The sequence below is a fragment of the Danio rerio genome, chromosome 18 (genome assembly GCF_049306965.1).
Source record: "Danio rerio strain Tuebingen ecotype United States chromosome 18, GRCz12tu, whole genome shotgun sequence".
Classification (NCBI taxonomy): Eukaryota; Metazoa; Chordata; class Actinopteri; order Cypriniformes; family Danionidae; genus Danio; species Danio rerio.
Window position 1 is genome coordinate 17,359,618 of NC_133193.1, and position 26,058 is coordinate 17,385,675.

General features: G+C 36.0%; 1 protein-coding gene across 1 annotated transcript in view; it reads left to right on the forward strand.

Annotated features, from left to right (window-relative positions):
• itpr2 (inositol 1,4,5-trisphosphate receptor, type 2) overlaps positions 1 to 26,058 on the forward strand; it is a 164,623-nt gene that overhangs the window by 43,018 nt on the left and 95,547 nt on the right. Inside the window, exons 16-37 of the mRNA XM_021467780.3 lie at positions 585 to 757; positions 846 to 965; positions 1,080 to 1,262; positions 5,004 to 5,255; positions 5,351 to 5,498; positions 6,851 to 6,998; positions 7,124 to 7,311; positions 8,488 to 8,608; positions 8,690 to 8,741; positions 8,858 to 9,026; positions 11,165 to 11,332; positions 12,144 to 12,233; positions 12,370 to 12,495; positions 14,240 to 14,362; positions 14,641 to 14,841; positions 16,682 to 16,924; positions 18,609 to 18,734; positions 18,887 to 19,015; positions 19,131 to 19,251; positions 20,793 to 20,971; positions 23,554 to 23,696; positions 24,374 to 24,482. Coding sequence (XP_021323455.1) covers positions 585 to 757; positions 846 to 965; positions 1,080 to 1,262; positions 5,004 to 5,255; positions 5,351 to 5,498; positions 6,851 to 6,998; positions 7,124 to 7,311; positions 8,488 to 8,608; positions 8,690 to 8,741; positions 8,858 to 9,026; positions 11,165 to 11,332; positions 12,144 to 12,233; positions 12,370 to 12,495; positions 14,240 to 14,362; positions 14,641 to 14,841; positions 16,682 to 16,924; positions 18,609 to 18,734; positions 18,887 to 19,015; positions 19,131 to 19,251; positions 20,793 to 20,971; positions 23,554 to 23,696; positions 24,374 to 24,482 — 3,312 coding nt within the window. The remainder of the gene's footprint in view (positions 1 to 584; positions 758 to 845; positions 966 to 1,079; positions 1,263 to 5,003; positions 5,256 to 5,350; positions 5,499 to 6,850; positions 6,999 to 7,123; positions 7,312 to 8,487; positions 8,609 to 8,689; positions 8,742 to 8,857; positions 9,027 to 11,164; positions 11,333 to 12,143; positions 12,234 to 12,369; positions 12,496 to 14,239; positions 14,363 to 14,640; positions 14,842 to 16,681; positions 16,925 to 18,608; positions 18,735 to 18,886; positions 19,016 to 19,130; positions 19,252 to 20,792; positions 20,972 to 23,553; positions 23,697 to 24,373; positions 24,483 to 26,058) is intronic.

Genomic DNA, 26,058 nt, shown 5'->3' on the forward strand with positions numbered 1-26,058 from the left:
TGAGATTAGATCCAGCGGGAGATGCTTGATCAGAAGTCCGACTAGCAGAGCTCTCATCTGGGTAGATGGGCTCCAGCGATTGCCAAAGTGTGTGTGTGTGGTCACGTGATGTGCGTTTTCAGCGTTTTGGTGTGGACGGAGAGCAGTTCAGAAACGCTGGGTAAAACGCGAGTGTGGACGCGGATCGTTTTCATTCTAAAACGCCGTTTTAAAACTAAAACGCACTAGTGTAAACGGGGCCATAGTTTGCATAACAAATGTAAATGTTTTCATCGTTTACAAACATTCAAGCAGTCTTAAAGGTTTATCAATTGCTTCTGTTGAACACAGAGGAAGGTATACTGAAGAATGTTGGAAAAAAGCAGCCATTGACCTTCATAATAGGAACAAACATAGTATAGAAATCAATAGCAGTTTTTTTCAAGAATTCTTCAGGATATCTTCCTTTTCATTCTTTACAAGAAAGAAACTCAAATAGGTTTGGAACATGTGGAGTATGAGTAAATCATGACAGAATTTTTGGGTGATCTTTTAATCAGCCACCATTGACTTCAATACTAATACATGTGTACTTTTTCTAACAGGAGTACATAGCCAAGAACTTCTCAATCATGCAGGCTCAGATTGGCTATGAAATCTTGGCTGAAGACACGATCACTGCTCTCCTGCACAACAACCGAAAGCTGTTAGAGAAGCACATCACAGCACGTGAGATCGAGACATTTGTCAAGCTTCTGCGCAGGAACCGTGAGCCCAGGTCTGACCCAGAGACTTACACATTCACAAGCATTGGTGAGTGTAGAATTCACAGTCAATTGGATGTTTCTTTTACATCTTTTTCACAGGTTTCTGGATTACTTGTCTGACCTGTGCGTGTCCAACAAAACTGCCATTCCCGTCACTCAGGAGCTGATTTGCAAGTTTATGCTAAACCCCACAAATGCGGACATCCTCATTCAGACCAAGTGAGATTTGCTCTGCAGAAGTTGGCTGTATAACAATGAAACCGTACAAAGCTATTATGAAGTGTGATTTTGCATTTGTGTTATTATAAATGAGGAGATCTTCTGTTTCTTTAGACTGATCCAGCACACAGAGACCTCTCTGGAGTCATCTTTACTCCATGATGATGTTGAGGATGAAGAGGTGTGGCTGTACTGGATTGACCACCACAAAGAGCCTCATGGAAAGTCTATTCGCCACCTGGCACAGGATGCCAAGGATGGACAAAAGTTGGACACGGACATCATCACCTATTACAGGTAATGGTAAAACCACAACTGGAGACTTGACTTGAATTTTACTTAACTTTTACTTTACTTAGACACAATGCACTCAATGGAGCTGATGACATCACTGTGAGGGTTAGAGTTAAGGCTGATTTGTACTCCTGCGTCAAGCGTACGCGTATGCTACGGCGCAGTCTACACGTGGATGTATAGCCCCCGCTGTGGCCGTCGGCGTCGCTGACGCACACCTCTCAAATAATGCAACTATACATCGCAACGATGCATAGCGCAAGCTCTGTAATTAATCGGCTTGGTAGCACTGACGAGTGTGGGTGGGACCGAAAGCCACACAAACCTGATTGAGCGAATGTTTACAAGTATGGAGTCTAGTGAAGGAGGTCCAGATGGAACGTTTTGTTTTGTGTTTACCTCATGGTAAAGTTGTTGCACGTGCACCAGTTCCTACCTCAAAATGAGCGAGTTTGAACCACTTGTACATTAAGAAGCGTTCAGATAAAACAAAACACCAGCGAAGAAACTTGACACAGGAACATAAACACCTCACTGTCAACTAGCATTTCGAAAGTGTTATTGCAGAGCAACAGAAACAGCGCGTATGAATGCACGTATGAATCAAGTATGAATGCACAGCTACGCATGTTGCTTATGCTGTGGATCACGCCGATCACTAGACACAGAAGTATAAACCAAACTTTAATGGTGGGGTTAGGTGTGTGCATTAAAAGCATTGCATGTAGCTCAGCTTGCAACTGCACCCAGTCTGTATCCTTCTCAAAAAACAACAGTTGCTGTTGCCATTCAAGATATACGTGACTTTTTTTCAGTAGAATAGTTTTCACTTAAATCGCAGTTCTTGGTAGTTGATAAAATGCAAATTAATGACTACCCTCAATTTAAGAGTAATAAAATAAAAGCATGGAAATTAATATTAATACCAGTGGCTCCTGTCACATATTTAATTGTGTTTTTTTAAGTTAACTTTCCAATTTCTTGTTTGTGTTTTATGTTTTCTGAGTACTAAAAGATTGCTGATCATAAATATAGGATCCTTTATTTTTAAAGTATACGATTTTGAGTTAAAACCATTATTTTTGGTTATTTAATTAAAACAAAACAATGGCTTTAAAAAAGCATATACAGGCGAAACTAAATTATTACCAGTGATATTAACCTCTTGTCACATAATCAAGTGTACACTGCCTGTAAAAAACTCTTGATGCCGATGCCAGTTGTAAGAGCAACAAATATCAGCTTGACTTCTAGTTGTTCATCTGGAAAAGTGGCAGAAGGTAGATTTTCAGATGAATGATCTGTTGAACTGCATCTTAATCATCACAAATACTGCAGAAGACCTATTGGAACTCACATGGACTCCAGAGTCTCACAGAAATCAGTCAAGTTTGGTGAAGGAAAAGTCATGGTACGGGGTTGCATTCAGTAAGGGGGGTATTCAAGAGATCTGCAGAGTGGATGGCAACATCAACAGCCTGAGGTATCAAGACATTACAATACAAACCGCACGAGAGAGCAAAGTCTTCAGCAGGATAGCGCTCCTTCTCATATTTCAGCCTCCACATCAAAGTTCCTGAAAGCAAAGAAGGTCAAGGTGCTCCAGGGTTGGCCAGCCCAATCACCAAACATGAACATTATTGAGCATGTCTGGGGTAAGATGGAGGAGGAGGCATTGAAGATGAATCCAAAGAATCTTGATGAACCCTGGGAGTCCTGCAAGAACGCTGTCTTTGCCATTCCAGATGACTTTATTAATCAGTTAATTGAGTCATTGCAGAGATGCGTGGATGCAGTTCTCCAAGCTCATATGAGTCCTACACAATATTAATTCTTTTTCTACTGCACCATGACTTCATATTGTATACTGTACATTACTTCTGTTAAGTGACAAGACTTTGTTTAAGCGAAGTCAGACTTTACTTTCCTAATTAAATAATTAAAAATCAAGGCATGATCACATTTCATTTAGGTAAAATAAGCATAATCTAGAGGCATTTGCCTTTCATATAAGCCACTTATGATACCAAATGATCAACTAGAAGTCAAGTTATTTGTTGGATTGGCAACAAGACTATTGTCAGGTAGTGTATGTGTACATGTAAAGTACATCACATACATGTGTAAGAATTGAAATATTGCAAATATTTTTAATGTCTTTGACAATTCAAAACATGAGCTGAAGACAGGGCCAATGGACTCCACAACCCACCAGGGGGGAATGCGTGAAAAACCAGTTCCTGCTGCATTTGCATCTGACTATGCTGAGACTCAGCTTTATCCCCCCAACTCACGCATATGGTCATTTCAATGTTTGAATGTTTTAGATTAACCAAACTGACTTTAACTATCATGTTTGATATCATTTGAAATGTCTCAGTGCGATTGGTACAATGGTCTCATTCTCTCAGAAATAGATATAATCAACACAATAAATATATAACTTCAGGCATCTTTTGAACCACTGTGAAGGGTGTGACTTTTTACACACACCCCCTTCCTTGAGGGAATTCTTGGATTATTTAAGGCAAGGTTTGAGAAAAACTCAGGGCGATTCTGCCTAACCAGATCAGCCCATAACATGGCTAGCTCCATGTTATGTATATTTCAAAGTCAGGAATGCATCTTTTTCATCTTGGAGTTATCTTTGATAATTTGATGTTTTGTATTGATCGTTTATGAATTGACTGATTGAATTGGCATAATACATTTACCTGACTAATAAATTGTTATGTTTTGAATGATTCAAACAGAGTTCGTGTTATTATCACTGATAAATGTTGTTGTCCATAGCACTACAAGCCACTGTACAGGTTAGTAACGGACTAAAACATGTTAGACGGAGCAGCGTGGCACGCTATTCAATGTTGTTAGAGATCCGACTAACAAATTGGCATTATTTCATGTATACTTGGACTGTAAAAGGCCAACTATTTAGAACAACAAAATATTGTTAAAACTACTTTAAATGTGGATATTTAGGCCTTCATCTACAATAGTATAATCCTGCGCGATTATTATTAAAATACTTTGTCTTGATTAAGTAGATAACAGATCCATGGGGACCACATAAAAATCTCCTAAATTGAGTAAGTAGTGTTCTGCCTTTTTAGGAGAGTGGTTAATCGCCTCTGTTTAATGACCAAGACTGACAAGCTTGTATTAAGAGATTGTATACCCGGCCGGTCCAAGACTCGAGATGCTATCGGAATCTGAGTAAAAGAGAATAAGGTATAATAACAAATCAAAAGAATATTCAATCATAATCTAAAATAATGTGAAAGGAAACAAAATAATCTTATCAATGTTTTATAATTGGAGTCAGATAAAACGAGGATAAACATATTAATATTCTAAACCATCTCATACTAAAATTGGAGTCAGATATGAGTTAAGTTTAATATAAATCAACATTGTGCACTGGAAAGACCGAACATGCAGTGAACCTTCATCCACCATTGGATACCGTCATTGGACCAACTGGGTGGACCCTACACATGTGTGTATGTATCATCAGGATCCGTGAATTTTATTTTACATTGTGCCAGTAGCCAATGAATTGCATTTAACAAACCACCAAGAATGATAGTTTTGTTTAAAAATCTTCCAGAATGCTCTTCTGCAGGAAAACAAATTGCCATTATTTTAAAAAGTAAATCATAAGCAAGTACAATGATCATTTTGGGGTCAAATGTCCCTCATTGGAACAATGTTTAGTCAAGTGACCTATTCAATCTTTCACAGGTGTCAACTCAATCTCTTTGCTAAAATGTGCCTGGACCGGCAGTATCTGGCCATCAATCAGATTTCCATTCCGCTACCAGTAGATCTAATCCTGCGATGCATGTTTGATGACTGCCTGCCTTACAACCTGCGTGCCTCTTTTTGTCGTCTAATGCTGCACATGCACGTGGACCGTGACCCGCAGGAGGCCGTGGTGCCTGTTCGTTATGCACGTCTCTGGACCGAAATACCCTCCAAGATCTCTGTCAACGAGTAAGACAAACTCTCTTTGCCAGTTTTACTTTTGAATGTATTTGTCAAACTGAATTGTGTTGTTTGGCTTGACTAAATGTCCATTTGGTGCTCAGGTATGACTATGAGTTCAGAGACACGTCCAGAGAGGAGATGAAGAGAAAGTTTGCACCTACTATGCATTTTGTAGACGAATATCTCAAAGATGTGGTCAGTCAGCCTGATCCATTTGGAGACAGAGAGAAGAATGAACTGACCCTTGAGGTGAGAGACGTTTGGTTTAGTTTGGTTTGGTTAGTGAGGGCTAATTATTAATGTGGATGCTAATAATGAAATGGTCTGATGCTGTTTGCTGGATTACTATTTGGCAACACTGTTTCTGAATGTAAAGTGTGTAGTGTAAAGTGTAATGACTCTCAAAGGAATGACTCTGAAGGCCTGTTTACACCTGGTATTAAGATGCATTTCATGTTGATAAGTCGCAAGTGGATGATACTAAATGCTGGTGTAAAAGGAGTCTAAAAAGTTTTGAACTTGTCTGCATTTGACAACTTTTAGATGTTTTTGAATATCCGTTTCATTACTTCCATTGAGTACGTTTACATGGACACCAATAATCCAATTTTAATAAGATTAAGACAATACTCTGATTAAGAGTCTACCATGTAAACAGCGATTTTTGATTAACTAAATTCAATTAAAATCATTATCAAACTAAACAGATATCGAATGGTTGGATATTGTGTCTAATGTTCAAAATATGGAGAGGATGACTTTTTCTTTTTAAACTACAAATACGTGCAATATTGAAAGAAATGGATTGTGTGCCACTAAAGGACAAGGTTCAATTGGATTGATGTCCAAAAAGAGATTAACTCTGGACAAAGCCAAAAGGTATTGTAGAGGCTAGCTGGAGCTTGTCGGCAACTATCACAAATGGGATCAATTTCTGGGTTTATTTTAGATGGTTTAACTTTTGTTCAATAAATTCTGTGTAATAGTTTAAACTGCATCAGTGAATGATGAGCACATATATGTAGTATGTACACGACGAAGAACTTTTGACCATTTATCGTCTGAAAAAACATGGTTGACATCTGATTGCAGGTCTAATTTTATTTTAGACAAAGATGAGGAATCTGACATTATACTGAATGAGAAAATTGTTTTATTTATGTTGGAGATAGCACCCTTGGAGACTTTTATTTTCAATTTGAAATATTTTTTAATTTAATATTTGAATTTGTATTTTTTTTTCTTTAACTTTTTCTTCATTAAAAAGAAGTTAAAAAAAAAAAAAACATATATATATATATATATATATATATATATATATATATATATATATATATATATATATATATATATATATATATATGTATATGTATATACACATTTATTTTTTTATTTTAGTGAATCAGACTTGTTAATGTTGGCATGTAAATTGGTGTAGCTAGTAAAATCCTGTTATTCTGCTTCTGTCTGTTTTGAGGTGTATTATGTGTTGTGTTCAGGGATACAGCAGATTGGCAGCATTAGCCTTAACAGAATACTAATGATTGACTCTCTGACACTTTGAATTTTAATGGGTTCCCCTCTGTCTGTCTCTGTCACAGGTGGTCCACCTGGCACGTAACCTAGTCTACTTTGGCTTCTATAGCTTTAATGAGCTGTTGAGCCTCACGCGCACCCTGCTGGCCATTCTGGACATCGTCCAACCCACTTACACATTCATGTCCAAACTCAACAAGGGCCCAGAGGGAGGTGAGGAGACCCTGTTTTTTAAAGTTGACGTTTTTCCTTTAGTATCGCTGCTTCAGGATTTGTTTTCCAGGATTTTGCGAGTTTGTCCTTGAGGCATTGTAACACTTCAGGCTGTGTTTGTGTAGGTAATAATGTCATGCGCACCATCCACGGTGTGGGTGAGATGGTGACTCAGATGGTGCTGAGCAGAGGCTTGATGATGCCCCACTGTCTGCCCGACGCTCAGCCAATCCACGGCAAGCAGATCTGTCTCCCTGACAACGAGAACGTCATGGTGATGGACACCAAGCTCAGGATTATTGAGATTCTGCAGGTGAAGCCCCTGTAGACTGCTGGAAAGCTATTCAGATGAGATCAATTTATGTGTTATGCAACTTAAGTTGTGACGAAAGAAGGTTTTGAATAGGGGTGTGCAGTATTTATAATGCTTTAGTGACGTTCAAGCTGACATTATTAGGTAAATCAGTTAGTGTGTATATAGAAAACAAAAACATCTTGTAAGTTTAAAACTATTCACTGCCTGCGGAAACCTGTTTAGATGCCAAATAGTTCAAGTTATGAAAGCAAAAAAAGTTTCCTGTTTGGCTTTTGTTTTTGATATTTATAAAAATAATATAGATGTAGTCATTTAGTATTACACAAGCTGAAGTGCCCCTTTCCCAAAAATCAGCTTGAGCGCATGGTTCCTAATGTGAAATATACACTACCGTCAAGGTGGCATTTATTAAATGTAAAAAAAAAAAAAGTTAAATTGTCAAATATGTATTTATTAAACACATATTTGTTACTTATTTATGTAGTTTTAAATGAAATGAGTACTCCAGTCATTATTGCTTTTATTACTATTACCATTAATGATAATATTAATAATAATAATAATTATTATTAATAATATTAGAGAGATTTCTGAAGGATCAAGTGACTAAAGACTGGAGGAATGAAGCTGAAAATTCATCATTAAATTCACTAAAATAAATTATTCAGTTAAATTATAAACTACTTTTTTATAACTACAGTTATTTTAAACCAAATAAGCATGGTTTTTAAAACAGAATTTGAAATTAAAATGTCAATAAATATCTTAACATATTGTTTTGACAGAGAATTTACACTGTGATTTTAATGAAAGTTTTACTGAAACAAATAATACTTAAATTCATGACAATTAAAAAGACCTTATGACAGTTATGTTTATGACATATTTATGACAAGTTATGTTGTTTTGGTAATGTGAAGTACATCTGACACAATGTCATCATTGCATTTAAAATGACATCGAGCTAATGACGCTTGCATGAATAAAATGTTCGTTGTATTTGTGTCATGTCATGTTTGTAAAGGTGTCAGGACAATTTTATGAACAGTTTCTTTAAGTAAATGTTATCAAATATATTTATATTAACCTCATACACCCCAAGAATTTGAGATTATATAAAATATTGTTGTGATTTTTAGACTTTCCTTCTGTATTTCATCTTTCCTTTCATAGTTCATTCTGAATGTGCGTCTGGATTACCGCATCACCTATCTGCTGTCCATTTATAAAAAAGAGTTTGGTGACCATACTTTGGATGCTTCTGCCTCAGTGGCAGAGGTTCCTGTTATGGCAGGTGAAAAGCCTTTTATGATATATGGCAGCATCGAATAATTGTCCTTTGTCTGTTTTTTAATTCTTCTGTGGTCCCTTCCAGAACCAAACATCGAGGACATTGCAGAAAAAGCTGAGAATATGTTTTCAGGAAGGTGAGGAAATGATCACTGGCCTTGTGTTTGTTGGTTTGTGTTTGGTCTCTATAATGCATTTGAACCTGACTCGGTCTGGCTCTGTTTGCTGACTTCGTGTTTTTTTGTGTTCACAGCGCTAAAGAGAGAAGCCCAGTTGACCTCGACGATGAAGGCGGTCAGACATTTCTGCGGGTGCTCATTCACCTCATCATGCAGGACTATCCTCCGCTGGTTTCTGGCTCTCTTCAACTCATCTTTAAACACTTCAGCCAGAGATCTGAAGTTCTGCAGGCCTTCAAACAGGTCTCGGTTTCCCTCATACTACTGACTTCTTCTCAACAACCCAACTATTTGTGCATTTTAACCCTTTCATTTGTACAAGAAATCGGTTTGATCAGTCTTGGCTGGTCCCTAAAGCCGAACTGATTTAATTACATTATTGATGCTGTGAAAGGTACCTTACGAACTTGAAAATAGTCAATCTTTCACCACACGTTTCCACCGTGCATATAGCCCATTCATAAAAGAACACAATCTACATAAGTTTTGCACAACTAAAACAAATGAAAAACATACCTGTGTAAAAGAAATACTGCAAACATGTTGTCATCCTTCAGATCCTTCAGTGGTTTTAAACTGCAAATTTCTCTGCAGCATGCAAAAGCAACTCTGATATTTATTCAGGAAAGGTTTAGAAAAGTTTTGATTCAGCATTTTTGGCAGAAGCCCTTTCAAAACAACCTTTCTTTTCGTGGACTCAAGGCCACGTTTGTATTTCAGAAAGAAGGTCAGGTTGATGCTGAGTTTGCCTGTCACTCTCTGACAGCTGTAGGTGGCTATGCTGCACGTAAACATGCAAATGACAGATCTACCTGCATGAACAGGGTGTGCAGATAAACAAATCTACATTTGTTGACAGACAGTTACCTATCATAAATTTCGGCCGAACATTATGCCTTACCCAGGTTATAAAAATACATATAAATGTTAGCCCCCCTTTGATTTTCATTTTTAAATATTTCCCAAATGATGTTTAACAGAGCAAAGACATTTTCACCGTATGTCTGATCATTTTTTTTCTTGTGGAGAAATATTTGTTTGTTTTATTTAAGCTAGAATAAACAAGTATTTAAGTTATTTAAATTTTTAATACCCATTTTAAGCTCAAAATTATAGCCTCTTTAAGCTATATTTTTTTTCGATAATCTACAGAACAAACCATCATTATCCCACAAATTTTTGGAAAAGTCATAGAAAACAGATATCTGTATTCTTGAATATAGGTTGTTTACTTCTTTTCTGTGCTTGGCCAATCACATACTCTCACATTATTAGTGCGGTGTAAGCATTATCTAAATCAATTTGAATAGATATAAATATAAATTGAAACTAAATAGGTTGTTGCATGTTTTACGATATTATGTAATAAATTTAAACATGCAATTGTTTTTCTTTCACCACGCATATGAAGACATTGCATGAAACGTTAGGTCATGAAAATTTACTTTAAAGTCTTGGAAAAATCATGGTAAAGTCATGGAATTTTAGTAATAAAAATGTTTATGCAGGTTTATTTAGTACTAGTTAGTGAAAAGGTTAAATATTGCTTTTAAAAAGCCCTACATGGGAACACCAAGATGTGCATAAAGTATAAAAATGTGCACTCAGTCTTTGATAAGAAAAAATATGATAAAAACCAATTTGCTAAATTATTTGCTTGATGCAAACTAAAAAGTTGTGATTTTTAGATCAGCAGATTATTTGATTGGATGACTAACATGTGAACCAATCTCCACTTACACATCTCAAATGTTTTAATGTTTAATCATATTTCATGTTTTAATAATAATTATGACTGTGAAGACCTAAGCAAGAGTTTACCCTCAAAACTATTTTGTATAGTTACATCCTAGAACTGATTTACACTATCATTTTTACAAATACAAAAAAAAAAAAAAACAAAAAAAAAAACTAATACTACTAATACTTCCCTTCTTAGACTTTACAGACCTGAAACTTGCTTATAGCACTTATTCATTGTTGCTCTTGGTTGTGTAAATTGCTTCCTTGTCCTCATTTGTAAGTCGCTTTGGATAAAAGCGTCTGCTAAATGACTAAATGTAAATGTAAATATAAAGCAAACACCTTCAAACACAAGATAATGAAGTGCTATGTTAATGCTATGTGCTATGCTAATGAAGTTACTATGGAGGAAAGAAGAGCTAATGTTGCCTATTATATGGCTAGTTTCCCAGGAAGTGAGGATTTTTTGTTTTCTTGAACATGTTACGGATACTGTTTTATTCGCTTATGTTAAATGAAATATTTTAATTTTGTGCATGATGTAAATTTACAACTTTAGATGGAAACATAGCTAGTGTATTGAGGGTCTGGTGAACAGTTTTGATGAGAATCATTGGATGCTGATCTTGGTTCTGCAGGTCCAGTTGCTGGTTTCTGAGGAGGATGTGGAGAATTATAAGAAGATTAAAGCGAGCCTAGATCAGCTGCGTCTGACAGTGGAGAAATCAGAGCTGTGGGTGGAGAAGAGCGGTGGTTACGGCAGTGAGGATTTGACTGAGAATCAAAACAAAGAGCAGAATTCAGAGGTGAATACATCAGGAAAATACTCTGTCATTAATTTATAATTCAGCAGATTTGCTTTTTTGCCTCAGTGTATTATTTTACATCTTTTGTATGACTGATATGGTTGGTTGAATAATAATTAGGCCCTTATAATTTAATATTAACTAACATTATTGCACAATTCTTTGTAATTGTTTTGTTATTGTTATATCAAAAGCAGACAAATTACGTTGTTGTTAAAACTAAACTTTTGAAATCATATACATTTGAAATAAAATGTAAATGCAATGTAAAGTAACTTCGCTCACTCGTTATCCGACAGTTAAGTCCATGATTTATCAGGGGTTTCCACAACGGAATGAACCACTAATTACTCTGGCATATGTTTTATTCAGTGGATGCCCTTCCAGCCATAACTACTCGACTTTTAACATTTTTACAAGTACTGTATTTTATTTTATTCTGTTGTCAAAGCAACATTTCTAGTTGTATTGCAATTTGGGTGAAATATGTTGAGTACAGTCAATTAGAATTAATTTATTAGTTGAAAGTCGAAATGATATATCTATGTAATGTGATATTATTATGAGAACATGTAATATAACTATGTAAAATTACCTTAAAAATGTATGGAGCACTTAACAAAATTACCAAAACTTAAAATAACAACATTATATTAATAAAAACACCTAAGTAACTCTAAAATGTTACTTAAACAGAAATGCAATGGATCTGTGCATGTTTTGAGACTCTATATAAATCTATATCAGTATTCATCATAGAAAATCAATATCTGTAGTGACATCTGACTGTATGTTTTTTTTTGTTTTACAGGAAGCGGGTATCTTGAGCCCAGTACAGGATGGCAACAGTAAACCTCAAATAGACAGCAACAAAGCCAACAATTACAAGATAGTTAAAGAGGTGAGAACTTTTTTGTGCTACATTTTCTGAAAAAGCATATAAAAAATTATTAAACAGTAATGCTAAGATCTGCAGGTACAGCAGATGAATCTCTGTGTGTAATTCCTGTTTTGTGATGTTGTGTGTGTTGTGTCAGATCCTGCTGAGTCTCAGTAAACTCTGCTCTCCTGCTAAGAAGACTCGCGTGCAGCAGCAGCGGTTGCTGAAGAACATGGGGGCTCACACTGTGGTGCTGGACCTGCTGCAGATCCCCTATGAGAAGGTGAAGAGATGCTGGTTCTGCAGTGCTCAAAGGATTAATTCAGTCTTTGATGGATTAACAAATCTGAAAGTTTGGGCATGAATTCAGAACAAAAGTCTTGTCGCCTATCCAAGTTTTTGGAACAGCAAATAATAACTTGACTTCTAGTCCATCAATTGGTATCGAAAGTGGCTTATATAAAAGGCAAAGGCCCCTAGGTTACGCTTATTTTACTAACATAAAATATATTCATGTCTTGATTTTTAATTATTTAATTAGGACAGGAAAGTCTGACTTTGCTGAGTAAAAAGTCTATTTGCTTAACAGAATTAATGTGCAGTATAGAATATAACGTCATGGTGCAAGGGCAAAAGAATTAGTACTGTGTGTGACTCCCATGAGATTGGAGGACTGCATTTTTTTGCCCTCTCCTGTGGTTTGTAATGTAATGGGCAGCACAAATGTCTTGATACCTCAGGCTGTTGATGTTGCTATCCACTCTGCAGATCTCTCACATGCCCTCATACTAAATGTACTCCCAAACCATGATTTTTCCTTCACCAAACTTTACTGGTTTTTGTGAGAATCTTGGCTCCATGTGAGTTCCAATAGTCTTCTGCAGTATTTGTGATGATTGGGATGCAATTCAACAGATCATTCATCTGAAACATGTACCTTCTGCCACTTTTCCATATAATAAACTATAAGTCAAGTTAATATTTGTTGCTCTTAAAACTGGGATTAACGACAAGACTTTTGTCAGGTAGTGTACAGGTTTGGATCACGTGAAGAGCATGTAATAGGTGATAAAGTTTACAAGAAAAATGAGGATGAACTGTCTCCTTAAGCTATATTCACTCTAGCTGCATTTACAAAAACTTCCATAGTGTGCCAAGTGAAACTGTCTAATGGAAGAAAAAATAAATCTATGCAAATTCCAGTCACATCAGGCAGACAAACGGATATCAGTTTCAAACCACAGAAAAAAAATTATCAGATTTTTTTTTATCTTGCTGTCTAAATATGATCTCATTTAAATGAGATATGCATTAAAATAGATTTTTTATCTGGCAGTCATAATAAGGCTCATGTTGTTCTAAACTCTTAAGGCTTTTTCATTTTTGGTGAACAAATGATTGGTTTTTTAATCAAATGTGAAAAATTTCAGTTTCTCCATTGAAAATCTAAAAATAAAACACATTTTTGTGCTGAACTAAGTATTATTATAAGTAAAGTTTATTTATAAAATTTCAATAGGATCACATGCTTATGATTGTCCACAGCCGGTCCAGCATTAGCTAACACATGATTCACCAATCAGTCTTGAATATGTACCTAGTCAACATATATGTGCAGTTTGCTTGTTCTCCCCATGCTTACGTGGGTTTCCCCCAGGTTCTCTGGTTTCCTTTTACAGTCTAAAAACATGCAACCTAAGTAAAGTTAACATTCTGATTTGGCATCAGAGTCAAGCTCTTAGTGAGTTGTATATCTCTCTATAGTTATCCTAAACATGTCAGTAGCCAGAAACGAGTCAGGGGAGTTTATCAAGATCTACCTGAGCTAAAACTCCCCTCTCACCCTGCTAATGGGAGGGAGCTCAGGGCTCGATTATCTTATGAGCTCAGGGCTATCTACCGGGACAACATGCCAAACAAGCTTTATTATCCATCATCAGCAAAATGTGAACTCTTGATTTTTTATTTATTTATTTTTTTGGTGAAATGGCTGTTGTACTGACAATAAAACTCTTCTTCATCATCAGGGGGACGAAAAAATGGATGAGATCATGACTTTAGCCCACACTTTTCTTCAGTATTTCTGCAAAGACAACGTTCAAAACCAGGCGCTGCTACACAAACATCTCAACCTCTTCCTCACACCAGGGGTGCGTTTTATTTATATTTACATGTATGCATTATCCAAAGTGACTTATTTTTTACATTTAGGGTACATATTTCATCAATTGTTGCTTTATGTAGGAATTGAACCCATAACCTTGACATTGCTAGCGCCATGCTCTGTTATTTTGCTACAGCAGTCATTTGAGCTGATCAATTATTGAACACTGTTAATGAGCATTACGCGTCCATGAAATGAATAATATATTTGTTTGGTTTTCATAGGGGATTCTGATCGTGTTTGGTTTGATTTTTGTCTTTTCAGCTTTTGGAGGCAAAGACCATGTGCTACATCTTCATGAACAACTATCACCTGTGCAATGAGATCAGTGACCGCGTGGTGCATCACTTCGTGCACTGCATTGAAACTCACGGCCGCCATGTTCAGTACCTGCGCTTTCTGCAGACCATTGTTAAAGCCGATGGCAAGTACGTGAAGGAATGTCAGTGCAAAGTCATGAACGAGGTGAGAAGGATATTTAGTTTGAAATGCACATAATTTTAACTTTTGCAGTATCCGTAATGCACAGTTTAAGATTTTGTAAAAATATTATTATAATAATAATGGGCTATATGCAGAGCTAGTGTTTTTTTAGCCAATCCTGATCTTCTGGTGAAAGCTTTATGCGACTGTTTTTAACTTCATAAGGTTTCCTTTTTAAGCATTTATTTGGTTGTTAAAGCATAAAAAGAGATGAAAACCCGTTTAAATGCAGGCGCCGTCAGTAGCAGCAGGCTAGTGGAGAAACTCTGTTTAAAATTCTGGAATAAAATTAATTTCCATATTTTAATGACATGGTGTGGAAAAATATAATTTAACGCTGTGCTTCTTGTCTGGTCTTCATACCAACTTTATATCGGATCTCAGCCAGACAATAAAGATTGCTATTTATTTATTTATTTATTTTTTATGATCAGATCTTAAATGCGGATGACAATTAACCGGAAACCCTGGGGCTGGCTGACTTAATGTCTGTGTGCATATACCCTATTGCAATTATTATATAAATGATATGATAGACAAATGCAAATGAAAGTTATCAACACATTTTAAGGACATTTCTTGTACTGTTAGTATTCTGAAATATATTAACTTACAATAATAAAATTATTAATTTTAAATCAAAATTGGCTAAATGATAGCGTTTAGTAAATACCTTTATATTTATATATGTGGACAAATAAAATTATTACTGTGCAATAATATTAATATATATATTAATATTAATAAAATTTTAATATAGAGATTTTTGTGTGTGTGTGTCTGTGTTTGTGTCTGTGTTTGTGTCTGTGTTTGTGTCTGTGTGTGTCTGTGTGTGTGTGTGTGTGTGTGTGTGTGTGTGTGTGTCTGTGTCTGTGTCTGTGTCTGTGTCTGTGTCTGTGTCTGTGTCTGTGTCTGTGTCTGTGTGTATGGATGGGTGAATAAATTATTAATAATTAAATAATGAAGACAAATGAAAAAATATTATTTATTTTTTTTTCAATAAATTTAAGAGATAGATAGATGGATAGATAGATAGATAGATAGATAGATAGATAGATAGATAGATAGATAGATAGATAGATAGATAGATAGATAGATAGATAGATAGATAGATAGATAGATAGATAGATAGATAGATTAATAATTTAATTATTGTTAACAATAATTAAATTAATAATAATAATATAACAATAACTGAAGAATATAGACAAATGAATAAATATGAATTAAATTATTTTTTTCAATACAGTTGAAATGGATAGATGGATTGATTGATGAATACTTGAATTATTGATAATAATTAAATAATGAATAATTGAATTAATAATAATAATAATAAGAGCAATAACTGAAGAATGAAGACTTAATAGTTAAGTGATTTTTTTTTCAATACATTTGAAGTGAATGGATGGATAATTGAATTATTATTATTAAGAAAAGTTGAATTATTATTAATAATTGAATAATAAATAATTTAAATAATAATAATTACAACAATTGAACAATGAAGACACTTATAATAATAAAATAATAATTTATAAATAAATTATTTAAAAGAGATTTCACTAAATTTGACCTTAATGCATTAATGGATGGAAAGATAGATTTTTATTTTTATATATTATTTAGTTATTTTCTATTTTATGATTTAAAAATACTTTAAATTTTTTTTATTTTTGTTTTAAGTTCTTTTAAAACATATATTTTCTCCTATAATACATTTTTAGAATATCTTAATTTTTATTATTTCCCCAGTCCACTAACTGACCTCAGACATTATCTAAAGAAGTAAATGAGCCTGTCTGTTGTTTTTGTGCTGTAGCTGGTGAATGGTGGAGAAGACGTGCTGGTGTTTTATAATGACCGAGCCTCGTTCCCTGCTCTGCAAAGCATGATGTGTTCAGGGCTGGATGAGACGGGGGCTCTGATGTATCACATCACCCTGGTGGAGCTGCTGGCCGCCTGCACTGAGGGCAAGAACGTGGACACTGAGCTCAAGTGCAATTCGCTCCTGCCGCTCGATGACATCGTCAATGTGGTCACGTATGACGGCTGCACTCCTGAGGTGACTCAACAATTTGAGAATATGTGAATAAATAAATAGTTGTTGTTTACTAAAGACAAATTTAGGTTCTTAAAAAAAGAAATCAATTTATTTCAATAAAATTATAGAAAAATCATCATATTCACAAAATGTGAGATGGTTTTATATTTACAAGTCACCACTAATGTTATGTAATGTAATGTGTATTCATATAGCCCATTTATTGTGTATGGCCATACACCCAAATCGCTTCACAATCATGAGGGGGGGTCCCTCCACACGATCACCACCGTTCAGCATCCACTTGGATGATGCAACGGCAGCCGCAGGACAACGGTGCCAGTGCGCTCACCACACACCAGCTATAGGTAGAGTGGAGAGACAGTCAATTCGGTGGAAAGGGATGATTGGGAGGCCATGATGGGTAAGGGTTGAAGCCCTACTCTTTTACAAGAAGTGCCATGGGATTTTCAATGACCACAGAGAGTTAAGACCTCAGTTTAACGTCTCATCCAAAAGACGGCGCTCTCTGAAAGTAGTGTCCACTTCACTTTACTGAGGCATTAGGACTCACATAGACCGCAGGTTGAGTGCCCCCTGCTGGCCTCACTAACACCACTTCCAACAGCAACCTAGTTCTTGGGCTGCAGGGTGAAATGACTGTGGCTGTGGTTATTCAGCAAGGAGTCATGAGAATTGACAGTGAAGACTTTTAAATTGTTATAAAAGTCTTCTATTTTGAAGTAATGCAGCTGTTTTGTGTGTTTCATTCATTTATTCATTCATTCATGCATTCATTCATTTTTTCTGCCTTTCCCGGGGCTGGGTCATGGGGGCAGCAGTCTTAGGTGAAAACCCCAATCTTCCCTCTCCCCAGACATTTCCTCTAGCTCCTCCGGGGGGATCCCGAGGTGTTCCTAGGCAGGCCGAGAGACATACTCCCTCCAGCTTGTCCTGTGTCTTCCCTAAGGCCTCCTCCCGGTGGGACATGCCTGCAACACCTCCCTCGATAGGTGTTCTGGAGGCATCCGAAACAGATGCTTGAGCCACCTCAGCTGACTTCTTTCGATGTGGAGGGACACAAGCTCTACTCCGAGCTCCTCCCGGGTGACAGAGCTACTCACCCTATCTATAAGAGTGCACCCTGCCACCCTGCAAGGAAAACTCATTGCAGTTGTATCCGAGACCTTGTCCTTTCGGTCATGACCCAAAGCTCATGACCATAGGTGAGAGTAGGGACGTAGATTGACTGGTAAATCGAGAGCTTTATCTTTCGGCTCAGATCTTTGTTTACCACAACGGATGATACATCGACCGCATTACTGCTGCCGCTGCACTAATCCGCCTGTCAATCTCATGTTCCATCCTTCCCTCACTCGTGAACAAAACCGCAAGATACTTGAACTCCTCCACCTAGGGGTAAGGACTTTCCTTTTACCTGGAGATGGCTAACCCCCTTTTTCCGGGGGAGCACCAGAGCCTTTCATTAGAAAAATATTCACGTATGCATTAAAACTTTTAAAATGTTACTTGTCAATCTAGCTGTAACTATATGAAAAAACCCTTATTAATTATAAATAACAGAAAACTATTAATTAATGATTATTTCTAACAATGTATAACATGGTTTTTAACTATACATCCATAAAGCACAATAAAACAGTTGCATCTCTTTTTTTGATCTCTGCTCTCAAATATTTTACAGGTGAAAATAGCCTACGTAAATTTCGTCAACCACTGCTATGTTGACACTGAGGTGGAGATGAAGGAGATCTACACCAGCGATCACATTTGGAACCTCTTTGACAGTTTCCTGGTAGACATGGCCACTGTGAGTTTAACCGCTTCTCCAATTCCCTCCCTCGCAATCTGAGCCATAATGTACAGGTCAAATTGTTCATCTGTGACTGATCTGTGCTTTATGTGGGTGCTGAACATCCTGAACACTGATGAAGATTATGATTTTTTTTGTTGTTGTTGTAGGTGTCTATTGGCCCCACAGACAGGAAAAATGCTGACACAAGCCTTGAAAAATACGTCACTGATACCATCATGGCCATTGTCAAGGGCTTTTTTGGCTCCCAGTTTTCTGTCAGCAACTCTAAACTGCAGGTAGAGCCAGAAAGTTCAATGACGTGGAGATGCATTTGTCTTCTATGAATCACTCTTATTGTTGTGTTGCTCATGCTGGTTGATTGTGAATTGCTTTTATTATTTTTACCTTCAGGCTCATCAAGCGACTTTTATAAAGTTGCTGCAGTCAGCCTGTAGACTATATAACTGCACATGGCTCAACTCCCTACAGAAGACCAACATTGAGGGCTGCATCAAAACACTTGCTGACGTCGGTGGGTTTGACTGGTAGAATTGTATCTTAAGTATATAATGAAGGATTTGGTTTACAGGTTAAAGTTAAAGTGTTTTAATGAATTTAAATATTTGCCAGTTTAGCCATAACTATGCAAATTATGTGGACTTTTTTGTTGAATTTAAAAATGTTTAAAAACGGCCACTTTATTGGGTACATATTACTAGTACCAGGTTGGACCCACTTTGCCTTCAGAACTTCTCTAATCCTTCGTGGCATAGATTCAACAAGGTACTGAAAATATTCCTTAAAGATTTTGGTCCATGTTGACATGATAGCATCATGCGGTTGCTGCTGATTTGTCAGCAGCACATCCACGATGGTACTAATGGGCTCAAAGTGTGCCAAGAAGATATCCCCCACACCATTTCACCACCACCACTAGCCTGACCATACTACCTGAATGTTGCAGCAGAAATTGAAACTCCTCAGATCAGGCAACGTTTTTCCGATCTTCTGTTGTCCAATTTTGGTGAGCCTGTTCGAATTGTAGCCTCTGTTTTCTGTTCGTAGCTAATACGAGTGTCACCCGGTGTGTTCTTCTGCTGCTGTAGCCCATTCGCCTCAAGGTTGGACATGTTGTGTGTTCAGAAATGCTCTTCTTCAAACCGGGGTTGCAACGATTGGTTAATTGAGTTGCTGTTGTCTTTCTATCAGCTCCAACCAGTCTGTCCATTTGACTTCCTTTAACGTTTTGCATCAACAGGGCATTTGCACCTACAGAACTGCTGCTCACTGGATATTTCCTCTTTTTCGGACCATTCTCTATAATCTCTAGATATGGTTGTGCATGAAAATCCCAGTAGAACAACAGTTTCTGAAATACACAGACCAGCCTATTGGGCACCAACAGCCATGCCACATTCAAAGTCACTTAAATCACCTTTCCTCCCCCTTATGATGCTCTGTTTTAACTGCAAAAGTTAATCTAGACCATGTCTATATGCCTAAATGCATTGACTTGCTGCCATGTGATTGGCTGTTTCTAAATTTGTGTTAACGAGCAGTTGAACAGGTGTACCTAATAAAGTGGCCGGTGAGTGTTTACAGTATACTGTGTTGAGGGCAAAATTTTTAACCCTCCTGTGCAATATTTATTCTTTTTCAAACATTTAGGGTAGGGTAGGGTAAAATCAGGAAAAGGGTAAAAGCAGTTTTGAGTTTTTTGAAACCCATTTTAAGGTCAAAATTATTAGCCCCTATAAGCAATATTTTTTTAGTCAACAGAAAAAACTATCATTACACAATGTCCTCCCTAATTACCCTAGCTTGCTTAGTTAACCTAATTAATCTAGTTAAGTCTTTAAATTGCACTTTAAGCTGAATTCTTGTATCTTAAAAAATATGTAGTCAAATATTATGTATATATTAATATAAATATTATATATATATTAAACGCGCATCATAAATAAATAAACAAATGTAGAAATTGCTATACAAGGGTATAAGCATTGTGTGGTCAGCTACTTTATGGGAAAAATGTGTATTTATAAGTGCTGTGCTTTCTCTCATTCCTCTCAGCTAAGAGTCGGGCCATTCCTATTCCAGTGGACCTGGATGGTCAGGTCAATGCGCTATCACTGAAGACACACACCAGCATGGTGCAGCGAGCGGTTAAAGACTGGAGGCTGTCAGCCCGTGGACGACCCCGCAAGGAACCCTTTGGAGCACATGATTACAAGATCATTGAAAAACTACAGGTAAGGTGTCACCTTCTGATACAAAACTGTCACTTTTAAGGCCGAATAGCACTCGACTGACAGATCACGACAAATGGCAACAGACACTTTGTCAGGTTTCATTGAATCAGTGAGTTATCTTTGTCAGCATGTGTTGCCAACTGTAATTTAAAGACTGTCCATCTTGGTTGGCATCAAATCCTCTTTTGGCATTACAAAACTACCAGAGGATTTACAAAAAAAGCACTGGCAATTATAAAAGGTGAACAGTTGTTTTTGTGTCTGAAATGAACCTCTTTCACACAGAATACATTTCAGTGTGCTACTTTTGACTTTTTTTCAATGTAAACATGCTTGATGGACTTGCCTGCATGTTACGCTCGCATGCTGCATCTTTTGAAGTGGGGTGCATTTGAGCACAGCGTCTTTTTTTTAAATTTGAACTTCGAATTAAAAATTTTTACATGCAGTGCTGGTCATTGGTTTAATTTCCAACTAAGGGCTCCAATCAGAAAGCTTGAAGGCAGGCTTTGGAATTATTGGCTGTGTTTTAGGTTTAAAAAAAAAAAAAAAAAAAACATTCATGAGCACTACATTACAAAGTTCACCCAAAATTTCCATTTAATATCTTATCAGTACCCCAGAATTTTCATGTTATTAGTTATTTTTTAACGGCCAATTTTTTTGTGTTATCGGTCATCAATATCAATTTTTACATTTTAGGATCTCCTGAAATGTTTATGTTATCTGTAACATCCCAAATTTTCTTGTTGTCGGTTATCAGTATCGCCCAAAATTCCATGTTATCAGTATCACCCTAAATTTTCAAATTATCGGTTATCAGTATCGCCCCAAAATTTGATGTTATTGGCTATCAGTATCTGGCAAATTTATCTTGCTAGTGGTTATTAGTATCACCCAAATTGTTCATGTTATTTGTTATCAGTATCACCCTAAATGTCAATGTTACTTGTTATCAATATCACTCAAAATTTTCATGTTATCGGTTATCAGTATCACCCTAAATTTTCATATTACCGGTTATCAGTTTCATCCAAAATGTCCTTGTTATTGGTATCCCCCAAAATGTTCATAAAATTGTTATTGGGCAAAATTTCCATGTTATCGGTTATCATTATCATTCTAAATTTTTATGTTATCGGTTATCAGTGTCATCCAAAATTTCAATGTTATCAGTATCATCCAAAATTTCAATGTTATCGGTTATCAGTATCACTCTAAATTTTCATGTTATCGGTTATCAGTATCATCCAAAATTTCAATGTTATCGGTTGTCAGTATCACTCTAAATTTTCATGTTATCGGTTATAAGTATCACCCAAAATTTCAATGTTATCGGTTATCAGTATCACTCTAAATTTTCATGTTATCGGATATCAGTATCACCCAAAATTTCAATGTTATCGGTTGTCAGTATCACTCTAAATTTTCATGTTATCGGTTATCAGTATCACCCAAAATTTCAATGTTATCGTTTATCAGTATCACTCTAAATTTTCATGTTATCTGTTATCAGTATCACCCAAAATTTCAATGTTATCGGTTGTCAGTATCCCTCTAAATTTTCATGTTATCGATTATCAGTATCACCCAAAATTTCAATGTTATCGGTTATCAGTATCACACAAAATTTCAATGTTATCGATTATCAGTATCACTCTAAATTTTCATGTCATTGATTATCAGTATCACCCTAAATTTTCATATTATCGATTATGTTTCATCCAAATTGTCCATGTTATTGGTATCCCCCAAAATGTTCATAGAATTGTTATTGGGCAAAAATTTCCATGTTATTGGTTATCAGTAACACCCACAATTTCCATGTTATTAGTTATCAGTATTGCCCAAAATTTTCATGTTATCAGTTATCAGTAACACCCACAATTTCCATGTTTTCAGATATCAGAATCGCCTACAATTTTTATGTAATCAGTTATCAGCAACACCCACAATTTCCATGTTATCGTTTATCAGTATCACCCAAAATTTTCATATTATATGATGTCCCAAAATGTGAATGTTATCGGTTATCAGTAACACTCTAAATTTTCTTATTGTCGGTTATCAGTATCACCAAAAACTTTCATGTTATCGAATATCAGTATCTCCCCAAAAAAAATTGTTTTTGGTTATGATCATTACCCAGATCTCTTTATTATTATCAGTATCACCCAAAATGTCAGTTATTGCAAATCTGTAGCACCAAAGATTTTCTTATTAACAGTATCACCCATAATATCTATATTATTGTTATCAGTATCGCTCAAGCATTTTATATTTTTGATTATCAGTTTTTCTCAAAACTTCCATATTATTGGTTTTCAGTATTGCCCCAAACTTCCATATTATCATTTCAGTATTGGCCAAAATGTCCATATCAGTGCATTCTTTGTGCATTCCCAGTTTTTGCCCATTGTCATTTTTTCATTTAGGTGCCATTTTCACCACCAGCTCCTATTAATATCTCATATAGACTTATTATACTATATGTACTCGCATGATTATAGTACTTTTGCATATTAATTGTTTTTTTTTTTTGAGTGTGTTATATTTAATCTGACATCATTTACATGTTTCAGGGGGTCGTTTCGTATCTGGAGGAGCAGTTTAATCCACGAGTTCAGGCAGAGTTTTCAGTATTAGTAGATGTGCTGCACAGCCCAGAGATGCTGTTTCCTGAGTCTGCTCAGCTGCGCACTGAAGACGGAGCCTTCTTATCTAAGTGAGACACACACCTACATCAAACAAATTAAAACCGTGCGTCATCTGCAATGAATATATTAAATGGGTCCAGTGGTAAAAATAGCCACGTATATAGGTATGACATTATAAATTGTTTAGAATTTCTGCTGTACCTCTAAGCGTTTACGTCAACAACATACTTAACTTGGTGTTTATAGCTTTAAAACATGTAAACTGCGATGCAAGTATAATTGAGAATATGGTTCTATTTTTTTATGTGTGTCAGAACTGATTGCTTGGTAATTTAGTGTGTCGGCAGCATCATATATGATCTATAAAATGCATTTGTTGTGAATGTGCCTGGGGTTTGAGTATCTAATTTAAGCTATTACCTGAGACTGAGTAAGATATGCTTCTGGAATACATTTCCTGTTTTATTGTCACATACTTGTCTTAGCTTCTTTTGGACTTACAATTCAGTTGATTTTATTTACAGATTTAAAATATGTACGTTTTCTAAAATATAAAAGTTTGCAGACAGTATGTTATGTTAGATTTTTTATGAAATGTAATTTTCATTCTTCATGGATATATTAAATTGATCAAAAGTTTTCATAAAGACTTGTGCTATTACAAAAGGACTCTAAAAGTAATTTTTTTCCACAAAAATCTCCTTTTTATAATGGAAGTTTTGTGTGAAATATTATCTTTTCTCAGGCTCATCAAGCACACCAAGAAACTAATGGAGAAAGAGGAGAAGTTGTGCATCAAGATCCTACAGACTCTGCGAGAGATGCTGGATAGGAGAGAGATGTTTGATGAGAAGGTAAGCACGATGGCAACTTTGATCTGGCTTGTTTTTGCTCTCTCTTTTCTATTTTTTCCATGTTTGCTAAACTTGAAGTGTTCATAAAGTGTACACCATTAATTAAAACATTTCAAATAGTTATGAAATTTTCTCTTAAACGTTTTAGTCATGCAATAAATCGTACTATCACACATGATGGGGTGCGTCTCAATCAGCTCTCTTGTTTAGTAGTGATTGCATTGATTGGGGCGTAAGCCATTTCAATGCTGTCTCAATCGCAAAATTTGATATTTCACTGAAACTTTGTGCCCTGAAAAGTCCCACAATGTACCATGAAAATCTGGAATATGCACTATGTGCTCTTAATCGATGTGTTAACGGAAAAATATGAAATCTGAATCATGTGACCCAAATCATTAAATGTTATGACCATAGAGAGCCGGTGTTCTAAAAACAATCAATTATTTACTTATTTTAACATGAACAAACATGGCTAGGCTACGAAATATCTAGCAATTATCTATAATTGTTTAATATTTGAATGAAACAATCAATTTTACTATAGACTATATTTTTGAAAACTGAGATACTGATGAATAACCTCGGGAGCTAAGGTGTGGATTGAGACACAATCATGGTAGGCAAGGCAAGTTTATTTATACTGTATAGCACATTCCATACACAATGGTAATTCAAAGTGCTTTACATAAACAGGAATAAAAAACAAGTATAAGAAAATAAAATTAAAGATTAAAAATGAATGAAACAGATTAAAATGTGTTAAAACTGGCTTTAAAATAAAAAAAAGGAAAAGAAATACATAATAGTGCGATCTGTCGGAAGTAGCACAGTACTCATTCATTAAAGGCACAGCTAAACAGAGGTGTTTTAAGTCTCGATTTGAATGTGTCTAATGTTGGAGCACATCTGATCATTTCTGGAAGCTGATTCCAGCAGCAGGGCGGGTAGTAGCTGAAGGTGGATTCACTCTGCTTTGACTGAACTCTTGGAATTTCTAATTTATTTGATCCTAAAGATCTGAGTGATGCTTGTATTCAGATCTGTTAGGTTTGTATTCAGTGGGCATATCTGTAATGTGTTGAGGTCCTAGGCTGCGTATTGATTTATAGGCAAGTAATAATACTTTAAACTCTGAATGTGACTGGGAGCCAGTGTAAAGCCATGAACTGTCTTTTTGGGAAGGCCAGTGAGGAATCCATTACAGTAATCCACCTTGCTGGTGATAAAAGCTTGAACAAGTCTCTCTAAGACTTCACTGGAAACAAAGCATCTAGTTCTTGCAATGTTTTTGAGATGATAGTATGCTGATTTACTTACTGCTTTGCTGCTGAAACTCAGATCTAACTTCAGAATCACACCAAGATTCTTGACCTTATTTTTTTTTCCTAGTACCGTCTAGCCACTATCCAGAACAACCTAGCAACAACAAGAGTATCCTAGCAACCTAAGGGACATCCTAGCAACCACAAAAATATTCTAGAATCCACAGAATATTCTAGCATCTGCCTTACAATCACACAGAACACCCTAGTAACTGGCTAGTGTAACCCTGCTGGTCCTAAACCACCCACCC